Source organism: Schistocerca serialis, chromosome 2, assembly GCF_023864345.2.
Source record: "Schistocerca serialis cubense isolate TAMUIC-IGC-003099 chromosome 2, iqSchSeri2.2, whole genome shotgun sequence".
Classification (NCBI taxonomy): domain Eukaryota; kingdom Metazoa; phylum Arthropoda; class Insecta; order Orthoptera; family Acrididae; genus Schistocerca; species Schistocerca serialis.
Genome location: NC_064639.1, coordinates 315,924,451 through 315,946,975, shown reverse-complemented (window position 1 = coordinate 315,946,975; position 22,525 = coordinate 315,924,451). Strand labels below are relative to the sequence as shown.

Here is a 22,525-nt window from a genome sequence, read left to right as displayed (position 1 = left end):
AACTTCTAGCAGTTTCACATTAAACACAGGTATGTGTAGGTATGCCAACTGCATTTCACTCCAACGCACAATTGGTGCGACATTATGAATGTTCCAGAATTCTTTGAACAGACCTTGTATATGTACTGATAAGCCAAAATATTATGATAATTGCCCACTGAGATGTTGGATGCCACCTGGTAGTGTTATAGGCACATTACATGATGATGAAAGTATGTAAGCGGCGTAGGCAGACGTAAGGAATCACCGTAGTGAAGATATGGGCACCAAATAGGGAAATCCAGAGATAAGGGCCTTTGACAAGGGCAGATTATTATTATGCAGAACCTGTGAAAGAGTATCTTGAAAACAGCAAAGCTGGTTGAATGTTCATGTCCTGCTGTTGTGCTAACAACGGAAAGAGGTAGACGGATAGTAAACCTACCACTAGGTGCTACATGGTTGGACATCCAAGACTCACCACAGAATGTGGGGTTTGGAGACTTCTCTTCACTGTAAAGTAGGATAGAAGGTGATCTGTGGCATCTCTGCCAAAGAGCACAATGCTGGTGCTCACACAAATATTTCAGAGCACATTGTACAGTGTGGAATATGGAGCTCAGGAGCAACCCACCCAAACATCATCACATGTTGACCCAACAACATTGTCAATTACAACTGCAATGGGCACAGGACCATCAGGATTCGACCACCGATCAATGGAAACGTGTCGGCTCTTCAGGTGAATCAAATTTTTGTTACACTAGGTTGATGGTCGTCCCCACAAACACTGTCACTGAGGAGAACAGTGGCTCGAAATGTGTAGTGTGCCATGGATGCAGGCTGCTGGGAGGAATATTATGTTAAGAGACACATTCTCCTGTGCTTGAAGGCAACCTGTGGTAGCTGCGAACCATCAGCATCCCTTCATGCTTGATGTCTTCCCCCGATAGTGATGGCATCTTTCAACTGTATAATTGTCCATGTCTTGGATCCAGAACCATGCTACAGTGGTTTGAGGAGCATTATAGTGAACTTATGTTGATGTCTTGGTGACCAAATTTGCCTGATGTAAATCCTATGGGACCTTTCTGGGTTGCTATCGGACCCCGTCACTTTGTATGAAACCAGCGGTGTGTTATTTATACAAATTACATGATCTGTTGGTAGATATCTAATGCCACGTATCTCTGCAGACCTACAAATAAACTGCCGAATCCCTTGTATGCAGAATTAGTGATGTATTTCATTCCACAGACAGACACAGAAGCAATGGTCATAATGTTTTGGCTCGTGAGTGTGTGTGTGTGTGTGTGTGTGTGTGTGTGTGTGTGTGTGTGTGTGTGTGTGGTGTGTGTGTGTGTGTGTGTGTGTGTGTGTTTGGAATTCTAAGTCCAAATAATTTTCATGAATACATGCTCAAAAGAAAATTAATGCTATCCAAGTTTTTACTTTTTGTACATAAGTTAATTCATACTTACTCTGCCGATTCATCACTGACATATTCACCAACATTGGAAATGAGATGACATGGCATGTTCTCAGTAGTTTCCTGAAGTTTTTGTATTAAACAGTTAATATCAACTTTTGATATGTTTTGAGGCGTTTGAGCAAGCTGTGCCTCCTTCAAAATTTTTGAAACGCTTTCTATGTTGTCTTCAACCTGCTTAGTTACATTCTGAAGACTGAAGGACACACCTTGCTTTAACTCTTGAACTTGGGTCAACAAAGTTTCCTCCATCAATTGTAAGAGTCCATGAAGATACAGAAAATGGCGTGATATCTGTAGCTCCAGTTGCTGTGCATGGTGTACGGATGGCACTGAATAAATCTTCTCCAGTTTCTGAAACAAATAATTACGAATTTACATTTATTTCTTTAGTTTCTTTAGTTATCAGTTCATATTCGATGAATCAGTGTATCAATATTGAAATTCATGTACATCAAACCCATTTTCAGAATTTGGTGACAATGACCCAAAACACAAATTTTCATCTTCCATGAATTTAATTGACTGCACATTCAATGACATCTGGAGGTTGTTCGAAACCTCTAGCCCAAAATTTAGCACTCCTAGACAGATGGCAAGTAGCAAGCTTTCACAAGGAAAGTTCATTTGAGGGAACTGTAAAATTACATTGAGACAAAATGCTTGGCCAGGACTTACCTTTAAGTAGCAAAACATATAATAAACGTCAGTTAAAACTAAATATTAATTTAGCAAAGTGCAATAAAACCATATTAAGCAATAAATTGTGTTTTAGGGGTGTAAGAAGGTGGAAAGGAAGGACTGGAAGTTAGAACTGTGAGGGAAGATAGGTTGCCAGAGTGTGGCCATGCATTCCTCCTACACAGGTCTGCAAAATGAAGGGCTAGCAGGAAATTTCCCATGCTCCCTTCTGCACTACATCACAAAATGCAACTGCAGGATGTTTCACAAAGTTATACCGAACCTTCTGCAGTTCGCATTATGAATCTGTGGTGAAGCGGCATGCTGACATGCCCGTAGTGTTGGTGCAAAAGGGATTGGTCTTGCTGCTGTCTGTTGTTGACAACATATTGTGAAGCCCTGTAATTGTGTTCTAGTCACTAGGTGGTGAATTAATGAATGACCAGAAAGTTAATACACTTCTCTCACCATTAACTGTGTTACTGCCAGACTATATAAATCTCTACCATGCAGGAGATAAATTCTGCCGAAATTTTTACAGAGGTGCAAACAGTGTTCAGAAAGGATAGATTAAATGAACTAGGTGGTGGTGTGTTTGTGTCTGTTGGTAGTAGTTTATCTTGTAGTGAAGTTGAAATAAATAGTTCCTGCGAATTACTATGGGTAGAGATTATACTCAACAGCCATACCAAAATAATAATTGGCTCCTTCTACCGACCCCCCGACTCAGATGATATAATTTCTGAACGGTTGAAAGAAAATTTGAATCTCATTACAAATAAGTACCCCACTCATACAGTTATAATTGGTGGAGACTTCAATTTACCCTTGATTTGTTGGCGAAAACACACATTTGAAGCTAGTAGTAGACAGAAAACATCTTCCAAAATTGTACTAAATGCTTTCTCTGAAAATTTGAACAGTTACTTCATGAGCACACAAAAATTGTAAATGGTTGCAAAAACACACTTGACCTCTTAGCCACAAATAATCCTGATCTAAAAGAAAGTGTCATGACAGATACAGGGATTAGTAAACACAAGGTCATTGTAGCAAGGCTCAAAACCATATAAATCAAATCCACTAAAAATAAATGCAAAATGTATCTATTTAAAACAGCAGATAAAAATTCTGCTTGATGTCTTCCTAAGAGTGAGTCTCCATTCCTTCCAAGCTAATTATGTAAATGTAGACCAGATATGGCTCAAATTCAAAGATACTTTATCGACAGCAATAGATAGCTTCATACCGCATAAGTTAATAAGAGACAGAACTGTTCCACCATGGTACACAAAATACATCAGAACACTGTTGCAGAAGCAACAAAAAAAAGCATGCCAAATTCAGAAGAATGCAAAATTCCCAAGACTGGCTAAGTTTCACAGAAGCTTGAAATTTAGTGTGGACATCAATGCGAGATGCTTTTAATAGTTTCCACTATGAAACATTGTCTCAAAATATGGTAGAGAACCCAAAGAGATTCTGGTCATATGTATAGTACACCAGTGGCAAAAAACAGCCAATACCGTCACTGCACGTAGCGATGGAATGTTACCGATGATGGTGGCACTAAACCAGAGTTACTAAACACAGTTTTCCATAATTCCTTCACGAAAGACACCGAAGTAGATATTCCAGAATTTGAAACCAGAACAGCTGTTAGCATGAGTGACACAAAAGTAGATATCTTAGATGTTGCAAAACAACTCAAATCACTTAAGAAAGACAAGTCTTCCAGACCACATGGTATACCAATCAGGTTCCTTTCAGAGTATGCAGACACAATAGTGCCTTTCTTAGCAATCGTATACAACCGCTCATTTGATGAAAGGTCTGTTCCTAAAGACTGGAAAGTAGCACTGGTCACACCAATATTCAAGAAAGGAAATAGGAGTAACCCACTGAATTAGAGACCCATGTCACTGACCTCAATTTCCAGTAGGATTTTGGAGCATATACTGTTCTCTAACATTATGAATATCGTTCTTGTGCAACACAGCTAGCTCTTTATTGTGTCCCGGCGACCGAAACGGAAGGTACGCATTTTGCATAACAATGCTCCAGGATATGGGAGAGGACACTTTTTCCGAGGACACTTTTTCCAAACGACTCATTTTTTCGGACGAATAGACATTTCATTTCATCTGTCGGGTAAAGTAATCTGCCATAATGTAAGAATCTGAGGATCACAAAATGCTTGCATCGTCATCGAATATGAAAGATTCTCCGAAACTGAATGTGTTTTATGCCTTTCTGTTCACAAAGTTCATGGAGTTCTCTTTTTTTCAGAGAGAATGTCATACCTGGACATGCTGCAAAACTGGTTGTTCCTCAACTTCACGAAGATTCCAATCATTTCATCTTCATACATGTCGGCACCTCGCCTCAATTTCGCCTTGGGGCGCGACATTATCTGAACAACAACATTCCACAACGTTGGAGGTGGACAACCAGATCTTTTTATTTTTTTGGCCTTCCAGGTCACCAGACCTCACACCTTGCCTTTCATTTCTGTGGGATACATAAAAGACAGTCACTTATGGCAGCTACTCTCCAAGATCTAAGAATCCGAGTTGTTGAAGCTTTCGATTCCATAAACAGAGACCTGTTGATTCGTGTACAGAATGAAATGGACAATCGTTTCAATGTTTCTCGCGCAATGCATGATGTACATGTTGAGTGTATGGTATAGTGTCTGAGTGAACATAAAACTTTGAAACTTAAGCTATCCAGTGACATGCGCAATGTGTTTCTATCTTTCATAGTGTGTCTGTAATAAACAATCACCCTTTACACATGCTGGCCTTCTTAGTAGTATGAAGAAAACACAGTCGACACCAAAATTGTAATGGATTTCAGATATAAGTCTGGATTGTCCCAGGCCATCTCAGTTAGCTGCTTGTAGCGCAGAACAGCCCGAAGCTTCTATGCTACAAAATAGGCACTAGCAGTTGCGGGGTATTCGGAGAACGCACAGCAGACGCAAACGGTGCCTAGTGGCGAAGAGACTGGAGTGGGGTGAAGTGACCCACTCTCGCCCGTGCAGCCGCCGTCTCTCAGTCAGTTGCAGGCGTCTCACCGCGCAACATGGACGCCACTCAGATCTACACAGCTCTCTTGCTGCTCCTGGCGCACATCATTTGCTCGCAAGGTAAGCTGAGTGCAAACTGGAGAGGACTAACAAACGCAAACGCTTCTGACAGTCGACAATCGCCGAGCTTGTCAAGAGCAATTGCTCCCTTCCCCAAAAAGGTACTGTGTCATGTGATCCGACGGATAAATGCATGTTGCTGTGAAGTGTTTCCCCGCATGGGCGCGCACAAATGACGAGACTACAATCCACTTGCTTGTCATCGCTAAACACATAGTTTCAACAACAAAATTAACGACGAATAATGGACGTCCACACCAACCAAAAACTGCATAGTTGCGGTACTACCGTTTAAAAGAAAAGGTTGGCCTTCAGAATCACTGTATCTTATTCGGAAAGGTTACTCATGATAGCTGTCAACGTCTAAACATGTACTCCGAAAGCCATCATACGGAGTATGGCGGAGGGTACCTTGTACTACTACTGCTGCTGCTGCTGCTGCTGCTACTACTACTACTACTACGTGTAAGAGCCCTAATTTTTCTTGTGTTATTTTCGGGGTCCTTATGCAAAATGTACTTTCGCAGCAACAGAATACTTCTACAGTCAGCCGCGAAGCCGGCTCTCTAAATTTTCTCAATAGTATTTCACGAAAAGAACGTCGTCCACCTTCAGGGATTCGTATTTGAGTTCACAAAGCATCTCCGTAATGCTCGCGTGTTGATCGAAACCTGGCGTAGCAAATATAGCAGTCCGTCTCTGAATTGTTTCGATGTCCTCCTTTAAACAGACCTGGCGGAACACCAAACACTCGAGCAGTACTCAATAATGTCAAGCTACATACATCTATTCGTAATAAGGCTGGTTTCTGAAACACTGTACACAATTTGATACCTGAACAATCATTACTGGTCTATTTACTTATTTTAGTGATATTTGAATTATTTTACGTTTTACATTTTTTTTTTATTTTATCGTTTCACATACGTGTATGCTCTTAACTGAAAATAATAAGTAACTCATTATTATGATACAACAACATTAGAATAATGATAATTTGTAAACAAATGCTTAAAACTCAACGATTCTTACACCCTTGAAATGAACGAAATTTCTTCGCATAATATACGCGACAGAAACACGACATAAAACAAAATGCAGCTGCACTTCAAATTGTTAGGGGTGATTATCTAAATATTCTGATTTCTACAGGCATATTTCAGTAAGTTGGTAAGCCATGGCGAAAATTATTGATTACGTACAAGTGGCTACATGACATCAAAATCATTCAACAAAATTAGATCTGAAAATCTTCTCAAAGGTTCTTCAGACACCGACAACAGTTTCTTCAAACACCTACAACCGTATACTTACCACGTCTGTAGCTGTGCCGTCGAGTCCTTTGGGAACATCAGTTGAATAAGTTTCTTGTCCTCGGGTATGAAGGTCAAAACAGTTTCTCCACACTGACCATCTGCCTTTTCACAGTTTTAAAAAAAACTAATGGTGATTTTGCACCGAAAACTCGAGAATCTCTTTTCAAAGCTCAAAATGTCCTTAAGACAGCATCGAAATCTGGTTAAACAAACGTCTGACCGGATCAAATGATATGTGAAACATATCTTCTTTCACAGTGATTGTGAAACATTTGTATTATTGGTAGATTCTTAGTGCTGTCAATGTGAAAGAACCGTATAGAGCATTGTATCTGAGTACAAGGAACTTTCTCATCTGGTGATCCCAAAGGTCTCGAAGCCACAGGAACAGTCGTGAGATGTATATGGCTTTTGATGTTGGAACAATTGTGTGCGAAGATTTTCAGATCTAGGTCTGTTGAATGATTTGGATGTCAGTCTCCACTTGTGAAACAATATAATTAAGCTGCAGTCACATGTACGTAATCAATTCTTTTCACCACGGCTTACCGATATACTGAATCATGCCTGCTACAGACCAGTATACTTTTATTTTTACAATGTGTTGTCTCTGTCGTGTACATTATGTGAAGAAATTTTACATTTTCTGTGCATGATGTAAGAAAACGTTATATTTTGAGCGGTTATTTACATATTATCACTATTGTAATGATTTTTTAGCATAGTAATGAATTACTTATTATTTTCAATTAACAAGGTACGTATTTGTGAAACGATAAAATGGAGTTAAAACGTAAAATAACAATTTAAAATATAAAACTAGTGTCACTAAAATAAAGAACTAGACCAATAAAAGATGTTCAGATAGTTTAATTAGGTATGTTGAAAATTCTCTAACATCACATCGGGTACAGTATTTCAGACACTAGCTTTATTACACATAGATGTGCGTAGCTTGAAACCTCCTTTGATTTATTGTTGTAACAGAAGTTTTCATTTTTCAATATTAATTAACAGTGGTGAGATATATTGCAGAATTTCAAATCATTACAAAATCAGATTATACAATTGTCAAGAACGCTGATTACATGTCAACTTTTATATGAGAAACAGAATTTTGTGTATTATTGTTTCGAAGATATTTCCTCCAGGCTAAATTACATTTCGAGGTGCGTTTTACCAAATAAAAGTGAAATTGGAACCATACAAGAAGATGCATACTGCATTACTTTTACTCCTCTACACACCCGCCAAGTTTCTTACTATCACTTATTGACACTTGAGAATGTTCCCTTGTAAATAATCCTGTATCCTCCTAAAGTGACTCAACGACGACATTTTCTCGTACACTACATCATCATAAGCAAGAAGACTCAGCTTGCTGCTGACCCTGTCTGTCATATCATTTATGTATATAAAGAACAAAAGCGGTCCTATCAAGCTTCCCTGGGGCACTCCTGACGATACCCTCGTCTCTGACAAATCATCGCAGCCCAGGGCAACGCACTGGGTCCTATTACTCAACAAGTCTTCGAGCCACACACATCTGGATACATATTTCGTAACAGCCTGTAGTGGGGCACTGTGTCAAATGATTTCCGGCAATCTAGAAAAATATGGAATCTACCTGTTGCCCTTCATGCATACTTCGCAGAATATTGTGTAAGAAAAAGGGCAAGCTGAGCTTCGCATGAGCGATGCTTTTTAAATCTGGACTGATTTATGGTTATAAGCTTTTCTGCCTCAAGGAAATTTATAATTTTCGGACGTAACTGCATACAAAGTTTCCCTTGACTCAGGAACCACACTCCAACAATGCTTTCCATTCTGCACAACTGAAAACATAATAATTTCAACTGTTTCACAGTTCACAAGGTTTCTAGAAACACAATGGTCTACCATCAGATAAGTGCCCCCACGTCGTAAGGTCTTGCTGGAATTACAGGGCATGGGATACACATTTTAAACAGTCAAAGGGAAATGGTGACATGTCAGGATGTCAGGGACGTTTTCTTTGCCGCGACAGTCAAGCCCGTACTCGCGGATTGAAGATATGCTATCCGGAAATCCGATGGTGCACTAGGGAATGTAATGGCCCTAATGGGCTGGTAGCTACGTCATAATACCATATTAAACGATGCGATTTTTTAAGTAAAGACCGTAATATAGGACTGTAATCATGTAATTTCTCCTGTAAGGCTTCTTTAAGCCTACGATTTAGACGTCCAGTCCTATAACGTGAGCATGAACACAGGTAATTGTGTGGGATGTCAATGGATGCCGATGTAACTAATTACTCTTAGATGATCTTCAAGCATGCTTTGAGCGTTAGACTAAATGAACGACGAGTGCGATGCTAGGTGACAATTTGGTTGTCATCAGTGATCTTGAAAGACACTATTGACTAAAATATATTAACAACAGCGAACACTGGATCGAAATAAATCGCAATTTCATAAAAACGACAGGTTTGTGAAGTATTAGGGGAAGAGCACTAAGTGATAACGGTTTTAAGGTTCATTTATGAATGTTACAAAAGCATTAAGCAACCCAGCCAGTTGAAGTAAGCTACAAAATAAGAAAAAAAAAATCTGAGAATTTCGGTAGACCTGTCGAATGAAAGTAACAAGACGAGACGAAAGCTAGGTTCATAGCTGGCACATTCAAGACCAACGTATATTACAGATTGTAAGACGCACTTTCTTCTTCGAAAAATTGCCTCCAAACTTCAGTTGCGTCTTATACTCGAAATAGTAGCTAGTTTCGCAATGAAACAAAATAAAAGGTACTCATATGATGCGGGCTAGAAATAGAAAGTAATAGCATATACAGGAGAGCATGGAAACAGAGCAGCTAAGCATCATTTTGACCCCCCACCAACAGAAAAAACAATCGCCTTTGGCTGAATAGTAAAGAAGAAATGAAAAAACGAGGAAGACTAAATGTGCAAATAGAGGACTAAATGCAGAATGAAGAAAACTAGACGATGACGCGCTGAAATGGATTCAAGGACGAAACTGGTATGAAATTACGGATTAATAAAGTGTGGGAGAGAAGGAAAGGTACTTCACCGAAGAAGAGTTCTCTTTTGGGGCTAGATCAGTTTACTAGTCGTTTGAAACATTCTGTGAAAGAGAAACTGAGAAAAGGAAATACAGAGCTTCCTGTTATTCCGGCAGGATATATTTCATAGCTGCAACATATTGATGTCTCGATAAATAAACCATTTAAAGTGTATATGAGAGAGGAATGGATCAAATGACTGATGGATGAAACCCAACATGAATTCATGCCGAAGGTAGCTTTAAAACGACCTACAATCAAAACAAGTGTGTCAGTGAATAAAACTATCGTGTCTAGAGTGAGAGAAAACATTATTGTCAAGTCTCTCAAGAAGTGAAGCATAAGTAACGCTCTCGATGACAGTGGGGATCATCTTGTACATGAAGAGAACAACGATGACGACGACGAAGAAGAAGATGCAGATGACGATTTTCTGTATTTTAAAGGTCAGCTTCGTTTAATAAACTGAGAATTTTTTTAGTTTGGCTTTGCAATCTAATGATAAAAACGGTAATAATGTTATTTTTTTAAGAAACTGCTTAAAATTAAGGCGTGTCTTATAGTCCGTAGCGTCTTACATTCCGTAAAATACCGTACTCCAGTCCGGTTGTTCCCCTGCCTGGCTAAATATTTACCTCATCGAAAACTTCTGTCAAGTCGTGTGGGACAATTAATCATTCACTATACTGTGCTGCTGCAATTCAGCTCAGACTTTATCGCTCCAGAATATACAGTGTGCAGACTGCGGAGAAAGGAAAAGAAGGCACCTGCCTCTTTTATCGGGCAACGAGAGCGTGGGGAGAAAACACGAAGTATGCGAATTGGCGTCGTGGATCGTGAAATGCCGGGGACGACCCGTACGGAGCGAAGCGTCGGCCCCGCTGTTGCTCACCCAGCACATTCTGTAGCTCCTACAGTGAAATTTTTTTTACTGCTTGTAAAGTGCCAAGTGAAAAGATTTTGAAATGAACAAGGAAGCGCTCATGTTGAACGCAGTGGACTATATGGGGCAACATCCAGGACATCTCCGACTACATCTACATGGATACAATGCAAATTATATTTAAGTGTCTGGCAGGGGGTTTATCGAACCACCTTCACAATTCTCTATTATTCCAATCTCGTATAGTGCGCGGAAAAAACGAACACCTATATCTTTCCGTGCGAGCTCTGATTTCCCTTATTTTATTATGGTGATCGTTTCTCTCTAAGTAGGCCGGCATCAACAAAATATTTTCGCATTCGGAGCAGAAAGTTGGTGACTGAAATTTCGTGAACGGCAACGAAAACACCTTTGTTTTAATGATGTCCACCCCAAATCCATTATCATTTCATTGACACTCTCTCCCCTATTTCGCGACAATACAAAACGTGCTGCTCTTCTTTAAACTTTTTCGATGTACTCTTTGTCAGTCCTCTCTGGTAAGGGTCCCACACCGCGTGTCAGTATTTTAAAAAGGGACGGACAACCGTAGTGTCGGCAGTCTATTTAGTAGAACTGTTACATTTTCTCCTGCCAATGGTTAGACTTCCCCACAACATTTTCTATGTGTACTTTCCAATTTAAGTTGTTGGTAATTGTAATTCGTAGGTATTTAGCTGAATTTACGGCCTTTACATTTGACTGATTTATCGTGTAACCGAAGTTTAACGAATTCCTTTTAGCACTCATGTGGACGACCTCAAACTTTTCGCTATTTAGGGTCAACTGTCAATTTTCGTACCATACAGATATCTTTTCTAAATCGTTTTGCAATTTGTTTTGGTTATCTGTTGCCTTAACGAGTCGATAAACGATAAACTACAGCATTATCTGCAAACAACGTAAGAACGCTGCTCAGATTGTCTCCCAAATCGTTTATGTAGTTAAGGAACAGAAGAGGGTCTATAACACTTCCTTGGGGAACGCCAAAAATAACTTCTGTTTCACTCGATGGCTTTCCATTAATTATTACGAACTGTGATCTCTCTGACAGAAAATCAGGAATAGAGTCACATAACTGAGCCAATATTCCATATTCACACAATTTCACTACATCCGCTCGTGTGGTATAGTGTCAAAGGCCTTCCAGAAATCCAAAAATAAGGATAAATTTGAAATCGCTTGTCAATAGCACTCAACACTTGTGCGAGTAGAGGTAGTTGTGTTTCGTAAGAACGATGTTTTCAAATAAATGGCTCTGAGCACTATGGGACTCAACTGCTGAGGTCATTAGTCCCCTAGAACTTAGAACTAGTTAAACCTAACTAACCTAAGGACATCACAAACATCCATGCCCGAGGCAGGATTCGAACCTGCGACCGTAGCGCCTTTAACCGCACGGCCACTTCGGCCGGCCGATGTTTTCTAAATCCGTATTGACTGTGTGTCAATAGACCGTTTTCTTCGAGGTAATTCATAAAGTTCGAAAGCAATATATGTTCAAAAATTCTGATGCATATCGACGTTAAAGATATGTGCCTTTAATTTAGTGGATTACTCCTATTACCTTTCTTGAATAATGGAGTGAAATGTATAACTTCCCAGTCTTTGGGTACGGATTTTTCGTCGAGCGAATGATTGTTAGTATGGAGCTATTGTCTCAACATACTCTGAAAGGAACCTAACTGGTATACAGTCTTGCCTGGAACGCTTGCTTTTGTTAGGTGATCTACGTTGCTTCGCTACTCCATGGATATCTACTTCACGGTACTCATGTTGGCAGCTGTTCTTGATTCGAATTCTGGAATATTTGCTTCGTCTTGTTTATTTCCATTGCTACTGCGCAGAGAAGGCATTGATTGTGCATTTCCGCTAGCATATTTTACATACGACCAGAATCTCTTTGTATTTTCTGCTAGGTTTCAAGAGGAGGAGGAGGAGATTAGTGTTTAACGTCCCGTCGACAACGAGGTCATTAGAGACGGAGCGCAAGCTCGGGTGAGGGAAGGATGGGGAAGGAAATCGGCCGTGCCCTTTCAAAGGAACCATCCCGGTATTTGCCTGAAGCGATTTAGGGAAATCACGGAAAACCTAAATCAGGATGGCCGGAAACGGGATTGAACCGTCGTCCTCCAGAAGGCGAGTCCAGTGTGCTAACCACTGCGCCACCTCGCTCGGTGGGTTTCAAGACAAAGTTTCGTTGTGAAAACTATTATAAGCATCTCGCATTTAAGTCCGAGTTAAATTTCAAGCTTCTGTAAAAGATCCCCAATCTTGGGAGATTTTGCTGTCATTTATATTTGGCATGTTTTATTTCCTGCAACAGTGTTCTCACTCGTTTTGTGTACCAAACAGGATCAGCTCCGTCGTTTATTAATTCATCTGGCATAAATCTGTCAACTGCTGCCGATACTATTTCTTTGAATTCAAACCACATTTAGTCTAAACCTACACTGTTAATTTTGAAGGAGTGGAGATTGTATCTCAGGAAGGCGTCAAGTGAATTTTTATCGGCTCTTTTGAACAGGTATATTTTTCGTTTATTTTTGGAAGGTTTGGGGGTTACAATATTCAGTTTCGCTACGACAGCCTTTTGTTCACTAATCTCCATATCCGTTTTGATGCTCATTATTAGGTCAAGATTATTTGTTGCTAAAAGGTCAACTGTGTTTTCACAACCGTTTACTAATCGCGTGGGTTCATGAGCTAACTGCTCGAAATAATTTTCAGATAACACGTTTAGGACAACGATATACAATTCCGACGTGGTACTTACGTGTACAACGGATCACACGAAGTTGTCAATGATATGGTTTCGTAAATGAAAGAAGCAAAACCACACCGGATATCAGGAGGAGGAGGTCATAATTAAAAGGTTTGAGATCGCTTGAAGAATGATTTCTGGATGCTCTTACCAGAGCTGTTAATAACGCGTCGGGAACGATGGTCTCAACAACAATACCAAGTCGGTCTTTTACACTATGAACACCTAGTTGCTTTCTTTAGCCTGCGTAAGATTAACTGATAAAAGGTATTTTAATTTCACGATTCTCGCTTGTGTATAAAACATCTCGAATGCTGAGCCCACTAAGGAGGGGGAGAGAGAGCGAGAGAGAGAGAGAGAGAGAGAGAGAGAGAGAGAGAGAGAGAGTTGTGAAGTGGAGAAAGGCAGGTGCGGAGCAGCGGGAGAGGTATGGTACAGCGGCGCGCCTGTGGCTGTATGTAGAAACAAATATTGTTGAAAATGTCTGATGCGGCGTAATTGCAATAGCCCTATCAGTTATTCGCGTTCACGGATTAACAGTACACCTCCCAATCCCGGTCCATTGCCCAATCGAAGTCCCATGCATAATTTTCGGTCCGTTATAATCAAAAGCTAGTTTTTCACGAATCTCAATGTTTAGGATGTTGTATCTCCTGAACTCTGTAGTTTTACAATGATGTTATTGTGTGTGTGTGTGTGTGTGTGTGTGTGTGTGTGTGTGTGAATACTGGTTCCAGATGTGTTGCGAAATCAAAACGTCATGCCAGATGCTAAAGTTTTGCTGTATGAACAGTGAAAATGTAGAAAACGAGTAAGTTCTTTTCTTTCATCATTTTGTGGGAGGTGCCAATGAGCAAAAGTTTCGCAAAGATTTGACATTATATTTAAAATTTACTGGGAGTCGCAAAGTGTTCTCATTCTCAAATACTGGAGAATATACTTCTGTAATTTGCGCGCCGTGAGTTACGTTGCCTCAATGCCACAACAGACAAACACACACACACACACACACACACACACACACACACACACACAGTTTCTAACTTTAATCTCTAATACCTGCCTTACTTTGTTCAACTTTTACATAAAATTATACCTTTTAAGGAGCAGATTATGACAGAACTTTAAATTCTATCGACAATTATGTGAATTAGTGAAAATAAAATCTTTGCCGTTAGATAGGCAGTCTGCAACTGGTATAATGAACCATGAACCAGGTTAGCAGTTCGGTTGGTGCGCAAGTTCGCAACGTTTAAATACAACAGATATACATAACAGAGACTTTAGTCATCAATAATACATCCTCCTCAACCTGCCAACGCTGTAGTAACTTTTCGATTCCGCGATTGTAGAAATCATGTGGTTTTGAGGCGAAGAACTCGTCGAGCCACGTTCTGAGCGCAGTTTCATACGGAAAGGAAGCTCCTTGAAGGTTGTTCGGTGGCAAATGGCAAAGGTGAAAATGGGGGGGGGGGGGGGGGGGGCAAGATCAGGTGAATAAGGTCGGTGCAGAATGACTTCCAACCCATCTCCTGTAGTGTTTTCTGTCAGTCTCGCAGAATGCGGGTGGGCGTTATCGTGGAGTAGGACCACATCATGCAGTCTTCGTGGTAGTCGCTCTTGATCAGCGTCTGGAAGACGTCTCGTTGCTGACAATAAATGTCAGCTGTGATGGTTACATCTCGGGGAAGCAGTTCGTACTATACCACACCCTCAGTGTTCCACTAGATGCATAACGTTATCTTTTGTGGGTGCGGGGGAGCAGGTTTTCATACGGGGCGGGGAGTTGCTGCTCTGTTTAGGCTCAACCATTCCTTTCTTTTCCTTGTTAGCATAAAGACACGATTTCTCGCCACCAGGAACTATACAGGATAGGAATGGTTTGTATTGTTCACGAGGCAGTTGATGACGAACAAGCAGAGATGCACACATTGTCACACACTGATTTTTGTGGTCTTGGCCTAGAACATGTGATATCCCTGCACCCGATTTCTGAATCTTCCTGACTGCATGCAAATGTCGCACGATGGTGGAATGATCACAGTTCATCACATTTACCAGTGTTCGAATACACTGACGCGAATCATTGTGCATTACCACGTTTAAACGATCTTCATCAACCCCGAAGGTCTTCCTGAACGTGGAGAGTCACTAATGTCACAAGGATATTTATTTATTTTTGCTCTGTCCGGTGGCATTATGCCCACACAAGGCGCAAATGTTTCCGGCTGCATCCGCTGCTGCCTCCTCCCTATACTGAACTCCAACAGAAGAATACGAGGTCTGTTCAAAAAATTCCGGAACATTTGTAATTTCGCGCCAGTGCTGAGTAACTTCCGAAAGTTTCATTGTGGTATGTCCGGTAGTTATTGTTCAATGCTGTTTTGAGGATAATGTTTTGTCACACAGTTTGCCAATTTCGAGGTGCAGAGTTGGAAGAGCAATGCGGTTGCATTAACTTTTGCATGAAACTCAAGAACCTTTACAGAGACATACCAAAGGGTTCAGGAAGCCTAGGGTGATGAGTGCTTAAGCCGTACTCGGTGCTACGAATGGTTCACACGGTTTAAAAAAGGCCGGACAGAAGTTACGGATGACCCTCGTTCAGGACGGTCTTCAACGTCTACCGACGACGCTCATGTCAGGAACGTCAAAGAAATTGCGCGTGACAATCGAAAACTGGCTGTCCGAGAGACTGCAGAAGAATGTAACATTTCAGTTGGATCATGGCTCGCAATCCTGACACAGCATCTTGGAATGCATCGTGTTGCCGCCAAGTTCGTCCCACAGCTCTTGAGTCAAACCAAGGAGATCTTCGCCTCGCTATCTGTGAAGAGCTTTTGAATCACGAAATTGAGAACGAGATGTTACTCAAGAGAATCATAACTGGTGATGAGACGTAGGTCTACGGTTATGAAGCTGAGACGAAGGTTCAATCTTCACAATGATGCGGGAAAGGCTCTCCCGTCTGAGAGAAAATGTGGGAAGGAAACGGCCGGATTGTGGCTCTTGCATTACGAGGACTTTCATTCGTGTTGGTGCTTGCTATTGCACAAATAACGAAATCACTGCTCTGCTTCATCCTCCGTACTCTCCAGACCTGGCCCCTGCGAATATTTTCTTATTTTCAAAGTTGGAAATGCCGTTGAAAGCAAGATGATTTGCAACAACAGACAAGATAAAAGAAAATTCGCAGATGGCGCTTCGCGCGATCCAGCAAGACGTGTACCAAAACTCGTTCTGGAGGTGGAAACGGCGTCGGGAGCGTTGAATCAATTGTGTATGAGAGTATTTCAAAGGACATCATGAGCAATAAGTAAAAGGTAAGCGCAGAAAAATTTTGTGGGCAAAGTGCCGGGATTTTTTGAACAGACCCAGTCTGTCGGAAATGTTCCGATATCTCCACTTGGTACTCCGTTTTTAGCGTCGACAGCTCCATTCATTATCTGCAATTGACAAAATGTAAACTCAAATAACAACAGGGAGCTAAAAATAAAAAAAAGTTAGTCGATAAATAAACCCACAGCAACCGGAATACCAACACGCAAAACAACAATGCTACGAACTCGTGCACCAACCTAATATATAGAAATGAGCCTGCTTTCAGGTGTGCTGAACGGAATGCTACTATTATTAGAGACAGTGCAGATAAAACCTTATCTGTAATGTCGTTTAAGGTTCGATAAACAGGACAATTCAAAATGACTGTAGCGATTAAAAATGGCAACAAATATTTAATGCATAGCAACACACGCCGAAGATGTAGAGGTAAGGGCAAAACTTAAGTCACTGAGGAAGTTGATATAAACACTCAGGTTTGCGATCTCAGCAGTATGAAAGAGTGGATCCAACTCATGCTACGAACTATACCCTCCCAAAATATCACAGAACTACCTTCGGGCTGAGCTACACCCACCCCATACTGCACGATAAACGGGTCATTAGCCCGTCGCGCCTCGTTGGACTATCTGTGCATTCGTCGCCTTGAATCATTTGAAAAAAGGTAAAATGGTGATTCGTCTTACTACACATGCTTCCAGCCAGCTCTACTGGCCATTTTCTGTGGGTGTAGGAGCCATTGAAGAATTGCAACTTGATATGACGCTATGAGAAATGGCCCTTTGCGAAGTACCCGATGCAAAATATCCAGTGCATGCAGTTCTCTTCAAAATATTTGCACGAAACTGATTGAGGTGGACTTGCTTTCACTCACAGCATCAATTTCTATTATCTTTATCAAGGTGCGACTCTAGTCTTTGTCAGTTTGGACCTTTTTACAACCATTGTGTAGGGCTTGTTGCATGGTCGCGATTAGAACACCAGTCCTTGTAGATATGTGGCAACTTCATAGAAACACCCAAACACGATAACTCCTTTCCGCCATTCTCACGTCGCCGCGTAGACCTATCTTCTTGCTCAGATTGCATCCAACCGACTGGTTCACACACACCAATTCACTCTCTACCTTACGTCAGCAGTGAAGTGTCAAGTGACAGTCTGGTATCTGTTCTACCGTACCTACAGCGCTCAAAACGATCAGTGTTCTTTCACTGGAGTGGCTAATATTTTGTCCTGCGAGCTTACTCGTTTGTTTGGTGATTCATAAACACGATCCTCGAATATTTTTGAGTTTTATTCTGTAAGAAACTGTGCTTCGTTTCCTCCACCTCTCCTCCCCCTGCAACTAATGTGAGCTGCGTTCACCTCCCCCTTTTTTTCTCAGATCGAAACCTATTACCGTATTTTACGGGCTGTAATACACTACAGACTGTAAGACAAGTTTGCAAAGCCAGACTAAAATAAAATTATTTGTTTATAAAACCAAACCAAACTTTAAAATCCCCGAAAATCTTTATCTGAATTTTCTTCTTCTCCGTTATTACATACTTGTTTGATTGTAGATTGTTTTAAAGCACTCTTCGGTGTGAACTGATGATGCATTTCATCCATCGGCCATTTGTTCCATTCCTCACCCATACGCAATTTAAATCGTTTATTTATCGAGACATCTATGTGTTGCAACTGTGAAGTATGTCTTGCCGCAACAACAGCAAGCTCTGTATTTCCCTCTCTCTGTTTCTCTTTCACAGAATTTTTCAAATGATTCCTAAGCTGATCTAGCACAAGAAGAGAACTCTTCTTCAATAAAGCACCTTTCCTTCTCTCCCACAGTCTATTAATCCACAATTTTATACCAGCCTCGTCCCTCCAACCCTGGCCATGTACATAAACACCACCAGCTGGCGATATTTGAGAAGGTTTTGGCGTTGTTTTGCACTTGAAAATAATCACTGAATTAAGTTTAGTACTGTCAGCAAAATATGAAACGACAACAGTGTAGCAGTGCAGTGCATTTTTTCATGTCAATTTGTTTTTATATTTACGGATTTTGTATCTTTCAAGGCAACAGTTTTGTTACTTTCCACATCAAATGTCAGAGGAATTTCGTCCACATTCGTCATCTGCGTTAGTGTCATAGCGTTTTTCCTCCAATGTTGAATAATAAAGCGATGGAAAGATAATATTTTCTCTTCATGCTCTCGTGGCATTTTCCGAGATATTTTGGTTTTAGTTCGCATGCTATGTCCACGATGCTTCATAAACCTGTAGCACCAACCAACTCCACCCTTAATGTAAGTTCCAGTGTATGTGAATCATTTTTGTATCAATTCCAATGCCATTTTGATGTTGTCCTTGAATCCCTTTCAATACATTTGGCCATTGGCGTTCAGCCCTCTACTTGCACATTTAGTATTCCTCATTTTTTTCAGTTTTTCTCTACTAGCCCACCAAACGCGAATAGTTTCTTTTTTCTGTTGGTGGAGGGCCGAAATGCCACTTAGCTACTTTGTTTCCCCGTTGTTCTGCATATGCTATTACTTTCAATTTCTAGCCCGCACCATATGACTACCTTTCGTTTTTTTTCATTACGAAAGTAGCTACTAACAAAACTATATACTGCCACCGATAACATAAATCACTTTCAATTCAAGTTCACTGGCAACGTAGATTGGAATTACACACATAGGCTACAGAGTATTCTGGGTTTGTGATGGTGCGGCGGGAGGGAGGCAATGTTAACAATTCATGTTCATTGCAATGCTGCTGCCAGTCGAATCCAACTTTGCCAGATACAGGAAACCGCGGCATCCAATATATGGCCATTTTTAGACTGGCGGGAATTTTAAATTAGACACTGGGCATTTTTATATTGATTTCGAGTATAAGATGCACCTGAATTTTGCAGGCAATTTTTCGAAGATAAAGGTGTGTCTTATAGTACGAAAATACGGTATGGACTTCTTAACACAATACATTAAATTAGAAGGAACAGTACACGACGGTGCAAAACATTTATAGAAAAGCGTAATGTGGAAAATTTTTCACATTTAGCAATATACGAATAACAAATTGAAAAGTTACACGTTCCACTCTTATTTCAAGTAATTATGGGAATTACCACAAAATAATAGAAGATGCTTGATACATATTGTGCTTAAAACAGGGGGCAACTCTCTATTGATCTACGGTTGTTCTTTGATCAAAATGAGGCGTATCAATGTGTGTCGTTTCATCGGAGAAGAAATTCATCACGCGTTAGAGGGTAGTGGCTTACCAGAGGCACGTATGACAGCAGTTCGTTTTGCCTCAGCAGCTGAAAGGAGCTAGGAGGCTTCTTAGTCTGCAGTTTGTTACATCTCACTTCCAGCCACGCATCCTATTACAGGTTAAACAACAGTTAGGCCACCAGATTAAAGGAGATGGCACTTTGAGCTACAGTATGCACCAGACGGACTTACTTTCTCATATAATGCGCCAATTTGTTGTCGCTACTTCGTGCGCACTTGACTATCGTCTTCAATGTTGACGATGTGACTGCATTAATAAATTTTTCCGATTGCCATCGCGAAATCGATAAGTGTTGGTGCTCGTAGCTGCAACTTACGGGATCTTTCATTCCGCGGCTATGACGAGGAGAGCGGAACCAGAGTAAGCTAATTAGAAAGGGAGCGGGGCCAGCGGTGCCTTGACAAGCCGCTTACTTGCTTTTCCTCGCGACACACAGCGAGATAGAAAGGCCTTGAAGTGCACTCCGCGAACGTGCTGCTGCTTCAGAAAAGGCAGAAACCTATGTTTGTCCTGTTTCAGTCAGTTGTCATCTAAAGCTACTATGAAATCTACGTAAAAGGATACACACGCGGTAGAACGTCGACGTTACAACTACTTCCGAAACGTTCCATAGGGCTATCCGAGAACAATAATACGCAGCTAACAGCCGTCAATAATCGTTATCCTCCTTTCATTTACATCAATCACTTAAGATGTCATTCGTTAAATCAATTGAAGAATCGCTGTACAAAAGTGTAATTAAATGCCTGAAACATTATCATTAGTTGAACTGCAACCACGGATTATGCGATTATAGTTGCTAAGAAAATTACCCCCACGACTACTAAGCTTGTCTGGCTGTTGTCTTATTGGCAAATGATTGTGCAACATACGATCATTTCAATCATATATATGATTCATATCTTTACTTCCTAATAAAAGGATTGGAGCAGCTCTCTATCCGCGAAACAGCTCTCTCTTTTGTCCTTCAGAACTACCTCTACCCACCTGACATTCGTTACTCGGTATAATTTATTCCCAATACAGTACGTACGTATGATATTATTGAGCCAGTTGGCACACTGAACCCTCTTTTGGGTGGGAGCAGGCTTCAGTCATCCAGTTACCATGAAATGGGTCTTCTGTGATTTCCTTAAACCAGTTGTGGCGGATGCCGGAGCAGTTCTTTAAACAGGACGGCGTCTATTTCCTTCCTCACCTGTGAGAAAAAAAACTCAAATCTACTTTTATTTTCCTTCAATCCCACCAGAGTTAAGTGTCAATTGCAGGCGGTACAGAGCTTAAGTACGACTGCAGAAATGGTTATGTGAAAAAAGAAAGCACATATTTTCACGTGCAAAATATGCTTGCAGACGCATATGCAAGAAACTATGTGTCACTGGTGAACACGTTCCATCAGCCCTGAGAGAATGCGCTGCTATCGACGCGCAAAGGGAAAATATTTGACTGCATTAAGAGTGTGTGTGTGTGTGTGTGTGTGTGTGTGTGTGTGTGTGTGTGTGTGTGTAGGGAGGGAGGGGGAGAGAGAGAGCTGTACTTCATGATACGCTTTTTACGCACACAGTATCTTAGAACCATGAAGTACCTACATTGCTCTGCACGGTAGATGGTTGGTCTGTGTAACTGACAATTCTTTTCATTTCCTGTTCTGGATGCACCACAATGTTATAAAACAATACGGCTATTCAACAAACGCAAATCTCTGCTACACAGTTTACAGCTTCTGCGAGTAATGCATTCACTTCTCGTACGTCATTTTACAATTACCATGCAAAGGCTGAAAACCTATGTTTGTTGCCTGATACAGCGATCATTTATCTGTCCCTTAAAATCTCACGTCAATAATTCCCGCACCCTTGTTTAGCGCACAGTTTGAATTATGCTGGTAGACGATGACAATGCTCCCCACAAGCTCGATGTTTAAGCAAAGTTCCGAACAACGACACGACGTTCACAGCCTGTACCAGAACTCCTGTGATTTGCGTTGAGACGCTGTGCAAAACAAACATTTATTATTCCGCGCTCAATGCTCCCGTTTCGGCAGAGCTAGAGGCGAATACCCTTTCGCTTATGGCCAAGGTCTCCGGTACTGAATAATGCAAGAGGGCTTCAAGTGCGACCTTATTAATAGATGTCTAGGGCACAGATAAACGCGATGTATAAAACTGCCGAGTCCCTCCTCAGCCTTTGACGGACGAGACGAAATTTCGGGGTACTGCATTATGCCAGAAAATCCGAACTACAAGCCCATACCAAATCCATTGTCGAATCTCTGTAAGGCACAAAAAAGTAATTACAGATGAACTACTGGAATGAATTCAATAAAAAATTGCACTACGTCTAAAATTATAAAATTTAACATGGCATTTAGTACAATTCTAGACCTTTTTAAGTATCCTTATGTAACAAAAAACTTGTACATATTTATAACTGCAATGAATAAATGTCCAAGATCCTCACGAAAACATCTCAAATTGAACTTTCATGTTGTACGAGAACGGCAAATGAAAAGCAAGAAAGTTCTATAACA

General features: G+C 40.8%; 2 protein-coding genes across 5 annotated transcripts in view; one reads left to right on the top strand and one right to left on the bottom strand.

The window, feature by feature from the left end:
* The window catches only part of LOC126457111 (RING finger protein 17), a 505,497-nt gene that overhangs the window by 207,398 nt on the left and 275,574 nt on the right, over window positions 1-22,525 (bottom strand). For all 4 annotated transcript variants that reach the window (XM_050093159.1, XM_050093158.1, XM_050093161.1 and 1 more), the window contains exon 6: window positions 1,461-1,822. In XM_050093159.1, the coding sequence (XP_049949116.1) occupies window positions 1,461-1,822 (362 nt within the window). The remainder of the gene's footprint in view (window positions 1-1,460; window positions 1,823-22,525) is intronic.
* The window catches only part of LOC126457113 (uncharacterized), a 74,127-nt gene continuing 56,760 nt past the window's right edge, over window positions 5,159-22,525 (top strand). Inside the window, exon 1 of the mRNA XM_050093162.1 lies at window positions 5,159-5,300. Within this exon, the coding sequence (XP_049949119.1) occupies window positions 5,237-5,300 (64 nt within the window). The 5' untranslated portion in view covers window positions 5,159-5,236. The remainder of the gene's footprint in view (window positions 5,301-22,525) is intronic.